Source organism: Bos taurus, chromosome 26, assembly GCF_002263795.3.
Source record: "Bos taurus isolate L1 Dominette 01449 registration number 42190680 breed Hereford chromosome 26, ARS-UCD2.0, whole genome shotgun sequence".
NCBI lineage: Eukaryota > Metazoa > Chordata > Mammalia > Artiodactyla > Bovidae > Bos > Bos taurus.
In genome coordinates, this window is record NC_037353.1 from 17,837,985 (window position 1) to 17,851,075 (window position 13,091).

Below are 13,091 nucleotides of genomic sequence, written 5' to 3' on the forward strand. Positions count from 1 at the left end.
AAAAATAAAGTCTGATACTGTTTCCACTGTTTCCCCATCTATTTTCCATGAAGTGATGGGACCGGATACCATGATCTTCGTTTTCTGAATGTTGAGCTGTAAGCCAACTTTTTCACTCTCCACGTTCACTTTCATCAAGAGGCTTTTGAGTTCCTCTTCACTTTCTGCCATAAGGGTGGTGTCATCTGCATATCTGAGGTTATTGATATTTCTCCCGGCAATCTTGATTCCAGCTTGTGCTTCTTCCAGTCCAGCGTTTCTCATGATGTACTCTGCATATAAGCTGAATAAACAGGGTGACAATATACAGCCTTGACGTACTCCTTTTCCTATTTGGAACCAGTCTGATGTTCCATGTCCAGTTCTAACTGTTGCTTCCTGACCTGCATACAAACTTCTCAAGAGGCAGATCAGGTGGTCTGGTATTCCCATCTCTTTCAGAATTTTCCACAGTTTATTGTGACCCACACAGTCAAAGGCTTTGGCATAGTCAATAAAGCAGAAAGAGATGTTTTTCTGGAACTCTCTTGCTTTTTCCATGATCCAGCGGATGTTGGCGATTTGATCTCTGGTTCCTCTGCCTTTTCTAAAACCAGCTTGAACATCTGGAAGTTCACGGTTCACATATTGCTGAAGCCTGGCTTGGAGAATTTTGAGCATTACTTTACTAGTGTGTGAGATGAGTGCAATTGTGTGGTAGTTTGAGCATTCTTTGGCATTGCCTTTCTTTGGGGTCGGAATGAAAACTGACCTTTTCCAGTCCTGTGGCCACTGCTGAGTTTTCCAAATTTGCTGGCATATGGAGTGCAGCACTTTCACAGCATCATCTTTCAGGATTTAGAATAGCTCAACTGGAATTCTATCACCTCCACTAGCTTTGTTTGTAGTGATGCTTTCTAAGGCCCACTTGACTTCACATTCCAGGATGTCTGGCTCTAGGTCAGTGATCACATCGTGATTATCTGGGTCGTGAAGATCTTTTTTGTATAGTTATTTTGTGTATTCTTGCCACCTCTTCTTAATATCTTCTGCTTCTGTTAGGTCCATACCGTTTCTGTCCTTTATCAAGCCCATCTTTGCATGAAATGTTCCTTTGGTATCTCTGATTTTCTTGAAGAGATCTCTAGTCTTCCCCATTCTGTTGTTTTCCTCTATTTCTTTGCATTGATCGCTGAAGAAGGCTTTCTTATCTCTTCTTGCTATTCTTTGGAACTCTGCATTCAGATGTTTATATCTTTCCTTTTCAAAGGAGCACCAATGTTGGGCAGAAGGTCTCGGCCTGAGGGTGTGTCTCCAGATGCAAAATGGATCTGGACAGTCCCAGCTGTTTGTCTGCTCTGGGGCCTGGACTGGAGGTCAATGGGGTGGTGTCCTTGCTATCTTTCAGCTCTCGGAACATCCTCGCCCAAAAGGGGCTGATGCCTTCCCCTCTGACCTCCCCTCCCCCAGATGCTGTGCCCTAGCCTGAGTCATGGCCCTGGCTGGGACCTCTTGGCTCTGTTGGGCACCTGAAGGCCACCTGTTCTCTACCGGCTCGGTTAGCTGAATCCTCAGCGTGGGCAGCTGTGTCTCTCTGCAGAAGCCAAAACAGTGTGTTTCCTACCCTAGCTCTGCCTTGGCCCATCCTCAACTTTTTCCTAAAATTCACCCTTCACTTACTTTTGAGATGCTGTTTGCCAATAATTATCAGATCTGAATTTAAGAATCTCTAACTAACTCTACTACATGAAATCACTTGTTCACATATCACAAAAATTCAAATTCCTCTGGAGTGTTTCACCACAAGTTCAGGAAGTACTTGGGAGCACCTGCTCTGTGCTCTAGGGACATGCATACCCATTCCTGAACTCTTGCCTTGTCCAGAAACAGTGCTGAACACGTGACAAACACTGCATCACTCAATCCCTGGCAACCCTGAGAAATGAATATTTACAGTCTTCTCAAGGGAGGAAATTGAGGCTCAGAGAAGCTAATTTTCTAAAGGTCACAAAGCCTTCCACCGGCAGCAGATTTTGCACCCCAGTCCATCAACTGTCAAAGCCAGGGCTCTTAACCACCTCATGCCCTGCCCTGGGGCACTTTAGGGGTAAAAAATTGGAAACTAAGGTGGACTAGATGCAGCTCCTGCCTGGAGAAGAGGGAAAGATCAACATTTCATTTCCATGCAGCTCTGGAATATTTTGACTCCATCAAATCAGCACCTGCCTGAATCAGCAAGGACAGCAAGACAAGCAGGGATAAAAGCAAAGTTGTAAAACTGCCAGCTGCCCTCACCTGGGTGTGGCCACCTGGGGAAAGACAAGGCGCCAGGGAGATGGTGGGCACCAGGGAGATGGTGGGCACCAGGGAGATGGTCCCGCACTAGGGACAGGCTATGCCAGGGAGACAGGCTTCTAGGAGGCACCACGGGAACCTCACACCTGTGCTTAAGAATCTGGGGTGCGTGCCCCTGCCACGAAGGAAGGGAACCCTGGGAGTGCTGCCCAGGACTCCACTCTCCACCTGGAGCTCTCTCAGGAGGGGCTGCTGCCCATCCGGCTGGCTCCGCTTCCCTTTCCAGGCTGACAGCAAGCTTGGAGGGTCCTTCAGCCGCGGACCCAGGCCACACAGGGCCAGGCAGAATCATCCTTCCCTCATTCAATGAATATTGACAAGTACCTGCGATGTGCTGCGGGGCTCTGGGCTTACAGCAGTGACCGAGGCGGACAACCATCACTGGCCTCACACAGTCTGACATTCCAGCCTCACATCAGCAAGTGAGGGCTTGCAGGTAGGAGCTGCCCCAGAGAGGGCCATCTTAAAGAGGGCTCTGGTGACCCCCAAATGAGGAACTGAATGTAAGGTCACTGTCTCTGGGAGAGAATGACAAGACGGAGTGGGGCCCCAAATTCCAGGCAGAAGTCAGGTCTCAAAGTGTGAGGAAGGCCTGCAAACTTGCTCCTGGGAAATGAATTAGTTCCCAGGCCAGGCTCCTTACCCCAGCTCTGCTGCCATTAGCCGTCAGGGACTGCTGACTGTATTTATTCATGGAGGAATATATATGTTTATCATATGTGAAGGCCTGGCATTTATTAAGCCACCAACTGAAAAGTAAAGCTGGCTGTCAACTTTACTTTTATGAACCCAAAAGGCTATGCAGCACTTTACAGTTTACAAGGTATTTGCATATTGTTTCAGCCTTAGGTAGACACTGCTGGTGACCTGAGTCCCAGATCCTCAGTCCCATGCATCCGCTGCACGGCTTCCCACTTTTCTACTTGAGAACTTTTTCTGAATCTAGAGCCCATGGCAACCATATACAGAAGGGCAGGGAAGTTCATGCCTCAAGGAGTGTCACATTCTCCCAAACTGGCAGCAACAACATCCTCCATTCCACATGCTCTTTTTTTTTTTTAAGGTGTTTTATATATTTATTTATCGATTTAGACTGTGTTGGGTTCTTCTCTGCAGTGTACCCGCTTCTCTAGTTGCTACACGCAGGCTCTAGAGCACACCTGGGCTCAGTATCTGTGGAGTATGTGCTTAGTTGCAGTATGTGGGATCCTAGTTCACCAATCAGGGCTTGAACTCGGACCCCCCCGCGTTGGGAGCATGGAGTCTTAGCCACTGGACCACCAGGGAAGTCACTCCACATGTTCTTTTAACAATGTGACTTTAACACTCCTCCCCTGGATAGGTGGGCTATGTTCATGTCCCTTGAACCTGGGAGAGCTTGTAACCATGGCAGAAGAGATGTTACGTAGCTCCCGAGGCAAGGTCATGAGGAAATACAGAGGCCATCTGGTTCCCTTGGGATGCATGCACCTAGAATCCAGTTGCTGTGCTGTGAGGAAGCCTAACCAGCCCACATGGAGAGACCACACAGAGAGGCCACCTGCAGGTTCTGGCCAACAGTTCAACTGAGGCCCTGGGCAATAGCCAGCCTCAGCTGCCAGATGTGAGAGAACCAGTGAGCCTCCAATGATGCCAGCTCCCAGCTGTCAAGTCACCCTCAGCCTGCACGCCTACCCAGCAGAGGCTCAGACACTGTGGAGCAGAGGCAGATCATTTCTGCTGTGCCCTTTCCAAACTCCGTATCTACAGACTCACCTACAGAGTCAAATGGCGCTTGTTCCATACTACAGAGTTTGGGTGGTTTTTCACACAGGGATAGAAGCTGGAAAAGGGAGCAAACAACGAAGAACAGCAGCTTTTGTATAAATGTTCCAGCCTCCTGTTTCCTGGGCAGATAATTCTGGGAGGACTTATGGAAGGGCTAGGTGGGAACACGGCTAGGTGGGAACACGGCCCTATTAACTTAAGGCAGTTACCTAGATTCCTCTTCCTTCATTGGATTTCCTCTTTCCTGGTCATACGTGCCCTGCTCCCTCACCCTGCTGCTTGGGATCACCTCCTAAACAATCTATCGACACAGAAGTCCTGCCTGAGACCCTGCCCTCTCAGAAATACAGCTACAACTAGCCTTATGTCTGCCCTAGAAGCAGTTTTGTCCCCATCCCCATTTTGCAGATGAGAAAACTGAGGCACAGAGAGGTGAAGGACTTGCTCCAGGCTGTAGGAAGAGTAAGAGGCAGGGTCAGGATAAGGATCCAGGCCTCTGGCTCTGGGTGCAGCTAAGGAATTATGAGTGAGGGCAAGCAGGCTGGAGAAGCTCTCAGAAGCTTTGCAGAAGTTGTTCTCAGGGACATGGTGGTTGAAAGGATGTCTTGAAATTTACTCAGTCGAACTCTTGACCTCATTTGCAGCGTCAGATGAAAAGCAAACAGCACACCCATGGGCCACCAGACAGAGACCACACCCATGAAGCCCCACACATCTTACCAGCCCCAGGTCAGGAGCACTTTTCAGGTCCACTCCTATTTCAAGATCATATGATTCGAAAGCATTCCTTTTTACAGCATTAAATAGATTGGTTTTAAAAAATATATTTATTTATTTGTTCGATTATAGGTATGTGGGATCTTAGTTCCCTGATCAGGGATTGAACCTGAATTTCCTGCATTGGAAGATGGATTCTTAACCACCGGACCACCAGTGAAGTTCCTCAATTAGATTGTCTATTAGTAAATTTAAATTTCACAATTCAAAACGTACTCCAAAGATCAGCATGAAGATGTTCTTTCAACAAGTTTCTAGGAAATCTGTTTATTAAGTACTTCACTATAAGTCAGGTACTGTCCTAAGCACACTAACCTAGTAGGAATGAGGAAACTAAGGCACAGAGAAATCAAGTGACTTGCCCAAGGTCACACAGTTTGTAAATGACAGAGTAAATAGTAAAATGAGCAAATGGTAAAAGTGTAAATGACAGAACACTGACCAGTTTGGTCAGCCTCTGAGAGCCCGAGCTGGAAGCAAAGGTCATCGAACCATACGGAAAGAAGGAGCCAGGGGCACAAACTCAAGGGCTCGCAAGGTGTGAACGGGGCTGATGTGGACTAAGGGAGCCAGCTCCCTGGACCTGGCAGTCTGCCACCCTAACTAGTCCAACAGTTTCACTCTATGGATGAGGAACTAAGACCCAGAGAGGAACATGCCAAGGAACACAGCTCCTGAGAGGCTAGGAACAGACCCCAGACTCTCTGTCTGCACTCTGCATCCTCCACAAAATGGAGACCCCTGGCTCAAGAAGGGCAAGTGGGAGGTGTTTCAGATTTGAAGACCCAAGGCAGGTCCTAGGCAAGGGGCTCTAGCCAAGAGGAGTCAGGGGTTAGCATGTGACTGGGATAGGAGGACAGGCTACCCTTTAAGGTTTGGTTTGAATATAAAACCAGCAAAGGCAGTGTTCTTCACAAGCCGAGAGGCACGTCCTTTCACTGAGATGCCAGTCCTTGGTGAACTGCTTATTGTCCTTAGAAGGCTGTTCCCTTGCTCAGGGAATTTCCAGAAGTCTGAGCCTATTGATGTCTCCCTTGCCATCGCCCTCTTCTGGACACTCTTAGCATTGGCATGGATGAGGGAGAGGTCAGGGGGTTGGGAGGATGGACGACCGCTGTCGAGGATGCTCAGAGCTGGCTGAAACCCTACACCTACTTTTCCAGCCCTGCCCGCCCTTCCCATCCCATCTGGGAAGAGTCGCAGAACATGCATGCCCTGGTTATCTAGCAATTTCTCCAAAATTATTGGAGAAAAATGAGGCCCCAAGCTGCCTTAGTGTTATTCCACAAAGCTGAGATCAGCAACTGGAGAGCTCCCAGACAAGATCTATATCTCTTTCACCCAGATTCACAGGGCCCAGATGAGCACTCAGCGTCCTAGAGGAGCTCGATACATTCTCTGGCACACTGACTGCTACCCCAGTCCAGGCCCACACTGCCTCCCACAGGCCCCTGGTTCACATCCAGTAAAATCCAGGTTCTGACAGGTGCAGGTGATGGCCGATGGCTGATCTACTCCATTTAGCCCCCATCCCAGTTTTGTATCCTCAGTGTCCTTCTTCTCAGGCAAGGCCACCATTCAGTGCTCCAGAGGCTCTTCAAGCCTGGTTGGGACCTAGGTCCAGTGAGGAACCGAGACACCTCTGTCAGGACATGCTACCTGTGGATTTTCTCTCAAATTACCCAGGGATCAACTCTTTGTCCTCCTTCCTAACTCAGAAACCCCACAAGGTACAGCAGTGGACTATTATTCTGGAGAAATCTTCCTTCAGGGTAAGCCCAGGCCCTCAAGCCTGGTTTGATCGGCACCCTCCACAAGATTCTCACACTCTCCTAGGTTCTCTGGCCTCGGAGTAACCTGGTCTGCCCCAGATTTCACCGACTTCTGACCTGTCCAACTCAGAGCCTAGACTACACTGGCCGCAGTAACAACACCACAAGCAGTGTCTTCATCATTATTCCATGTGCAGAGAATTTCCCCATAAATTATCTGAATCCTCCGACAATTATTACTTCCCCAGTGCAGAAGAGAAAACTGAGCCTACTAGAGGGAGACTGAGCCTCTTCAGGGAGTGAGGGAACGGGGCCCACACTGGCTCACGGCACGCCCTCATTCAACAGAAGTAAAGCACCTTGCCCTTCTGCGCGTGGAGGATGCGAGCTTCCTTCGGTCCGCTCGTCTCTGCGGGCCGCCCACAGAACCAGCCGGACCCTGCCCACAGATAAACACCGCTACCCGCGGCCCCGGGCCAGGAGCTGCTCGGCGGGCTTCAGACCAACCCTCTCGGGAGTATGAGCACCCCTTGGGGAGTGTGAGCACCCCTCGGTTCCAGCTGGGAACTGCCCCAGACCCAAGGCTTTCTTTGGAACATGCGCTCGGGCTTTGCAGCGGCTGAAACCGCTACCCTTGGGACACACGAGCCCCTAGGGGGAAACAAGCTGCAGAGCCCGGGCTGCGATTAGCGCCAGAAACACCCGCGCGTCCCGGGGCGCGGCTTCCTGTCCGGATTAGAACACCTGACGGCTTCCATCTCTGCCCGCCCAGGACGACCCCCAGCCGCGACCACAGAACAGGCTACGCGGAAGTCTGCAGCAACTCGAGTCATGCTCATTCTCCATCGGCTATCGCTTTCCTTTTGCCCGCTGTGAAGCTTTTCCCTTTTTAAACTCTCTTCCCAAGAGTAACCACAAGATCTTGGGAAACTTTGCGTGAAACTTACAAATGTCATGAAATCGGAACCAGAGACTCCGTCTAAGCCTGGGAACGCTGCGCCCAGCCCTGTTCCCTCCCCTCTGCTCCAGCTCAGCGCGTCTGGCGGTGGCCCGTGCTGACCACCTGGCTGTCAGGAGACCCCGGGACCCGCCCCAGCTCCTGGGCGCCCTCTCGGCCTCGGACACTTTGGGAACATTCCCGCGGCCGCCACCCGGTGCGCGCCGCACACCAGGGGCCAGGACGTCCCAGCCGGAGAGGTATTTAAGCAGTCCCTCTGGGGCATTGTTTTCCCGGGGAGTCCGGAGAACTCAGCGGAGGGGAAGGGTGACCCGCCCCCACAGACTGCCGCGCTGGCTTGCCCACTACCTCGTTTGCATTTCAAAGGCAAACTTGTGCCGGACTTCCCGGCGGCAGCACCTACCGGCTTTGCACGGGTCATGGTAATGCTCCAGCTGCTGCTCCGCGCTCTCCTCGCCTTCCAGCGCCGAGGAGTCCCAGGTGGCGTCCGAGCGCTCCCCGAGCCCCCCGGCGTCGCGGGGCAGCGGCAGCAGCAGTAGCAGGAGAGGCAGCAGCAATGGCACAAGGGCCCCGAGCGCAGTCACACGGGGCATGGTTGCGAGCGGCCGGCCAAGACCAAGGGACCTGAGTGCACCAAAAGCTGGACTCTCGGGCGAGGGACCGCGTACAGAATCGGGTCGGCGGCAACCGGTCACGGCGATTACGCGCGGCTGCCGGGCATGGCTCGGGCGCGGAACCCCCAGAGCGCGGCGTCCCGGTCCGCGTCCGCGCGCCTAGGAAGCCGCTGCTCGGAGCTACTTGCTCGTCGGCCGAGGCTGCGGCGGCTGCGACTGTGGCAGTGGTTGGAACAGTGGCCGCTCCGCCCCTCTCCACCCGGGCTGGACCGCACAGCCCTCGCCAGGGGCCCTGGGCAGCCAATCACTCGGGCGCCCGAAGCGAGGCCCCTCCTCTTCCCGGCACCTCCGCAACTTCGGAGGAAGGGGAGCGAGGTGCAGAAGCTGAAGCCAAGGACCCAGGGCCTGCCGAGCTCCCACCGAGCAAAGGGTGCCCTTCTCTGGGTGTTACAGCGCCTCTGGCCCACCCTCCCTTCAACGCTGCTCCTGAAGATCAAGGCTGGATTTCCCGCCTTGCTTTATTCTCAAAATTCACTTTACAACTCCCCGGTGCACACGTGGGTGAAGACAGGAGGCAGTGGCTAAAGCTCTGGGCGCCGGACCAGAAACCCAATGCGAACGATTCCCACTACGACCAGCTCGCTATGTGCTTTTCGGAGAATCATTTCCTTGAAGGGATGAAGCGAATCTTCTCTTTGGGTCGCTTTTGGCGCAGAAAAAACCCGACGATTACGATCCTCTCAGCTTTCTCCACACTCCCTCGTCCAGCCGTGACTGGCGCTTGCTGCAGTAACCACCTAACCTAAGGTATGGCTGGTGATAGAGTGGCTTAGAAAATAATGATTTAAAATGACGGATTTCCCCTCTACGTGACCCTATCCTTTAGGAAAACAGTGCAAGACGCTTCATACAGGCAAAAAGACTGACAAACGAACAGCTATACCTACTATTTGTGTTAAATTACAGGCATGTTTTATTAAATAAGCCATTCACCATTAACTTGATGGAATAAAAACAACCAATTTCTGAAGTCTGGTTAATTTTTTGCTAATTAAAAACATATGCCCAAATAATGTGAGAATAATCAAGAGATATTTGAAACCCCCTCCTATGCTGTACCTTAAATGTAAAAATTGTTAAAACTGAGCCAATTTGATTTATAGACATAAAAATGCTATTACCAAGAGGCTTTTCAAAAACCTTTCTACAAAAGCAAAATTGCCCCATTAAGAAGTAAAATACATCAATGTGTAGTTAGCATCACACCCAGCAGAATCCTTTTTCCATTTAAACTGCAAGCAGAAAAAAGGAAGAAGATTTCCTTTGGGATTTCCACATGGTTTCACAGTCACCAATGACAAAACAGCAGACAGGGAGCCCAGAGCTGGGCTTTACACAGGATTCTGAATTTCTTGCATTATGATCATCTAATAAGTAGGGTGACAAGTCCTACAACCCAGTAAAGGTTTAACTACTGGCTGTTTTGTCTTGGCCCTTAGAAATGTAAGCTGACCGTTTCATGCTGAGCCTTCATCAAATGGGCATATATATATATAGGATGGAGCCAGACTGGGCAAGAACTGACAGGGGAGGGAGCATCTGGGGCAGGCGAACGGCGGGAGGGGAATGGATGCCACCAAATGGCAGGGAAGACCAAGTGGCCATTAAATAGGTATGGGAAGGAGTTGAATGTCATTTCTGCCTTAACACTGGAAGGAGTCAAACCCAACGCCATAGGTCTCTGCATTTAACCCAGTGAAGGTCACCACCTGTCAGTAGACAAGTCCACAACGTCAACATCTCAAAAGCCTAACAAACTTCTGTGACACTTCCAGGTCTCCAGATGGCACTAGGCGAACAGCCAACTGGCCTCATTAGCAGGGAATTCCTCCGGAAAATAGACATTACAGGCGACCTCTTGTGCAAGCACCGAGGTTGTGAGCTTTTATTGCCTCTAATCCCCACCTCGTGAGTAGCTGCCAGGCTTCTCACCAACATTCTTTGCCCAAATATTTTGAAGACAGTCGTGCTCTAGGATGAGCAGACTGCATCTTTACGTCAGATGCCCTGTTTGAATACTATCTTAAAGGCTATCAAACAAGTATGAACAAACCACTTGAGTCATAGTACAGAAAAGTTAGAAACAATCGAAAGCGATGGTTAATATTTTTTCTCAGCTTCATGTTTTATGATTTCACTTACTACTTTTATATTTTAAACTCTAATCGGGGCTCAAATTTTATAAATGTATTTTTTAATTTCCATGGAAAAAAAAAAAAAAACGAGATAGATTTGGAATAAAAGGCTTTGGGATCTAAAGCCACGCAACTCAGTTCCATTAGTTATCTGTGGGTTTCCTCCTCCACAGCTCATGATCGCAAGTCCGTACAACTGTCCCTTTTCAGTCAGATGTCTGTCATCCACCCAACTCTTTGCTGCTACGCCCTATGCTGAGTTCCACGGCTCTCTTGCAGCAGCTCTCAAACGCCTCCACCCCTACCGAGTTTTCCATAACTACTCCGCAGAGGTCCCTTCTTCCTCTTGATGCCTTTCCAGGTTACCACACACCACCTTCTCCAAGGCAGGGAGCAGACCCTTCAGGGTAGAGGGCACTCTCATTTGCTGGTTTATTTTTGGTTTACATGAACTGACCACTGAGACAGTATTTGAGTTTTTAAACTATTTCATACTGTTAACGATTTTCAGCAGCTGTTTAAAACCTTCTGTGGCTGGGATCCCTACCTAAGCCCGTTTAAGCGTGGCACATCAGGCCCTCCAACCACCATCAGGCTGTCCTTACATGTGTATTCCAGCCTTGAGCTCTTGCCATCTCCATTATGTCTACTCACACTGCATTAAACATCTTGCATTCATCCTAATAGGGCCTTGCTGCTCCACGTCTTTGCCGAGCACAACTTCGTTAACTACACAGGCTGCATCTTCATGCCAACATTACAGCAGCTACCACACCTATGACATTTAACGTATTTCTGTCCTACCCTTCTGGGTCTCTAACCTGTATCAGATCTGTCTTACTCTCTGGACCCTCTTTGGACTCTCTCTTCCCTTCAGTGACCTCCAAGGTTAGGTCCCATAATTTAGTGGCTTACCCAGAGCCATAAGAACTGTGACATGGGCCAGTTTAAATGACTTATGTCAAAATTCCCCCTACAACTGTGTCCTTCATTTAAAAAATTTGAAACTGCTACCACCTTAAGTATGCAAAACCTTGAACATAACTTTAAAAACATTTCTAGACTGCATTACCATTGACTCCATGTGTCCCAACACAAATTTATTCCCTCCCCTTCTAATGTTAAACTATTGATTAGCTATTTAATAGAAGCTCTCACTGTGAAATTCAGAAGTTGGTTGTGTAACAGTTTCCTCTATTAAACTCCTAGTTCTCCAACCAGAAAAAAGTGCCCACTAAAGATATTTAAAGTACTCAAATTTGCAGCAATTTAAACTATGCAGCTAACAGGAATTTTCAAGTAAGGTGTCAACTGGAGCTGGTAATAAAATCAGGGGGAGAAAAGAGTCAAGGAGGCTGACAAGAATTTAAATAACCAGTTAAAACTAAAGACGAAAAAAACTACAAATAGACTTGGAGAAGTTCGCCGCTACTTTTGATGTATTAGTAGTACAATAAAAATAACCCCATCCATTGCTATACAACACTCATTTCCAGCGTGACCTCTATGAATACCTCTTCCACAAGCTGGAAAAGTGACATCCCCATTTTACAGTTACAGCCGTCAAAACAATAGGACCTAATTTTGATTACTTCTGGGCTAAAAACAAGGAACTCTTTAGCTGCTCTAGTTTCTTAAAATCTAGCTGCCTATGCTATCAGCTTCACAGGACAGTTGTGAGAGGACACAAGTGAAACTGTTGTGCAACAGTAGTACTAGACAAATACAAAGTATTCTCAATCAGGAGAATGACAGGGACAGAGGAGTTTGAATGCTGGTGTCAGAGTTTGTATACAAAGAAAGGCAAAAGAATGGTAATGAGAGAAAAAAATCATTTCTTAAAAAGACAGATCTTATTCATTATACCATTCTTCCCATTTTCTGTGTATTTTTTTCCCTCAAAGTATGAAGTTGGGGAAAATACCCAAATCTCAAATTTTAAATCCTTTGTTTCAGGGGTCAGCACACTATGACCTGCTGGCTGTTTCTGTTGTTTTACTGGAACACAGCCATGCTCGTTAGCTGATGTACTGTCTCCCATGGCTGTTGTGCTACAATGGTAGAGCAGTCGTGACACAGACTGTATGACTCTCAAAGCCTCAAATATTTCCTATTGGGCTTTTTACAGAAAGCTTGCTGACCCCTGCTTTATTTAATTGTGGAAAGCTATTAGTAATCTCTTCATATGCGTGCCAATAATAATGGGTTATCCTTTATGCTTGGATCATCTGTTTCAAAAAGGAAAGAAAGCAAGCATCCAAGGGAAGAACATTGACTTTTTATTACTTTTTAAAAATTCAACTTCAGTTAGATTAACAGACTAGATTAGAACTTCAAACGTGATACATTTTATACTGCACTGGATTTCTATTACTAAAAAGCCAGTTGGAACATGGCCTACACAAATCACGGGTGAGTACAAAAATGGAAGTCATCACTGAGTAGTAACTGTTTCCTCCCAACTCTGTCACCAATTGTCCGTACTCCAGGGATTTATAGGTTCAAGTCTGACACAGCTGAAAAGCCCAAGTGGGACTGCTTTTCCAAAGATACCCTGTTGTCCTTCAAATAGAATGACATGTTATTTCCTCCTTTCCTTTAAGCTCTTACTTATAATGTTTATAAGCTTCAAATGACCTACACTGATGAACTGGGGCAAGCACACAAAACGCTG

General features: G+C 48.5%; 1 protein-coding gene across 2 annotated transcripts in view; it reads right to left on the reverse strand.

Annotated features, from left to right (window-relative positions):
* The window catches only part of TLL2 (tolloid like 2), a 144,545-nt gene extending 136,290 nt beyond the window's left edge, over positions 1 to 8,255 (reverse strand). For both annotated transcript variants that reach the window (XM_002698408.6, XM_059882004.1), the window contains exon 1: positions 8,012 to 8,255. In XM_002698408.6, the coding sequence (XP_002698454.2) occupies positions 8,012 to 8,201 (190 nt within the window). In that variant the 5' untranslated portion in view covers positions 8,202 to 8,255. The remainder of the gene's footprint in view (positions 1 to 8,011) is intronic.
* Between the last annotated feature and the right edge of the window lie 4,836 nt (positions 8,256 to 13,091).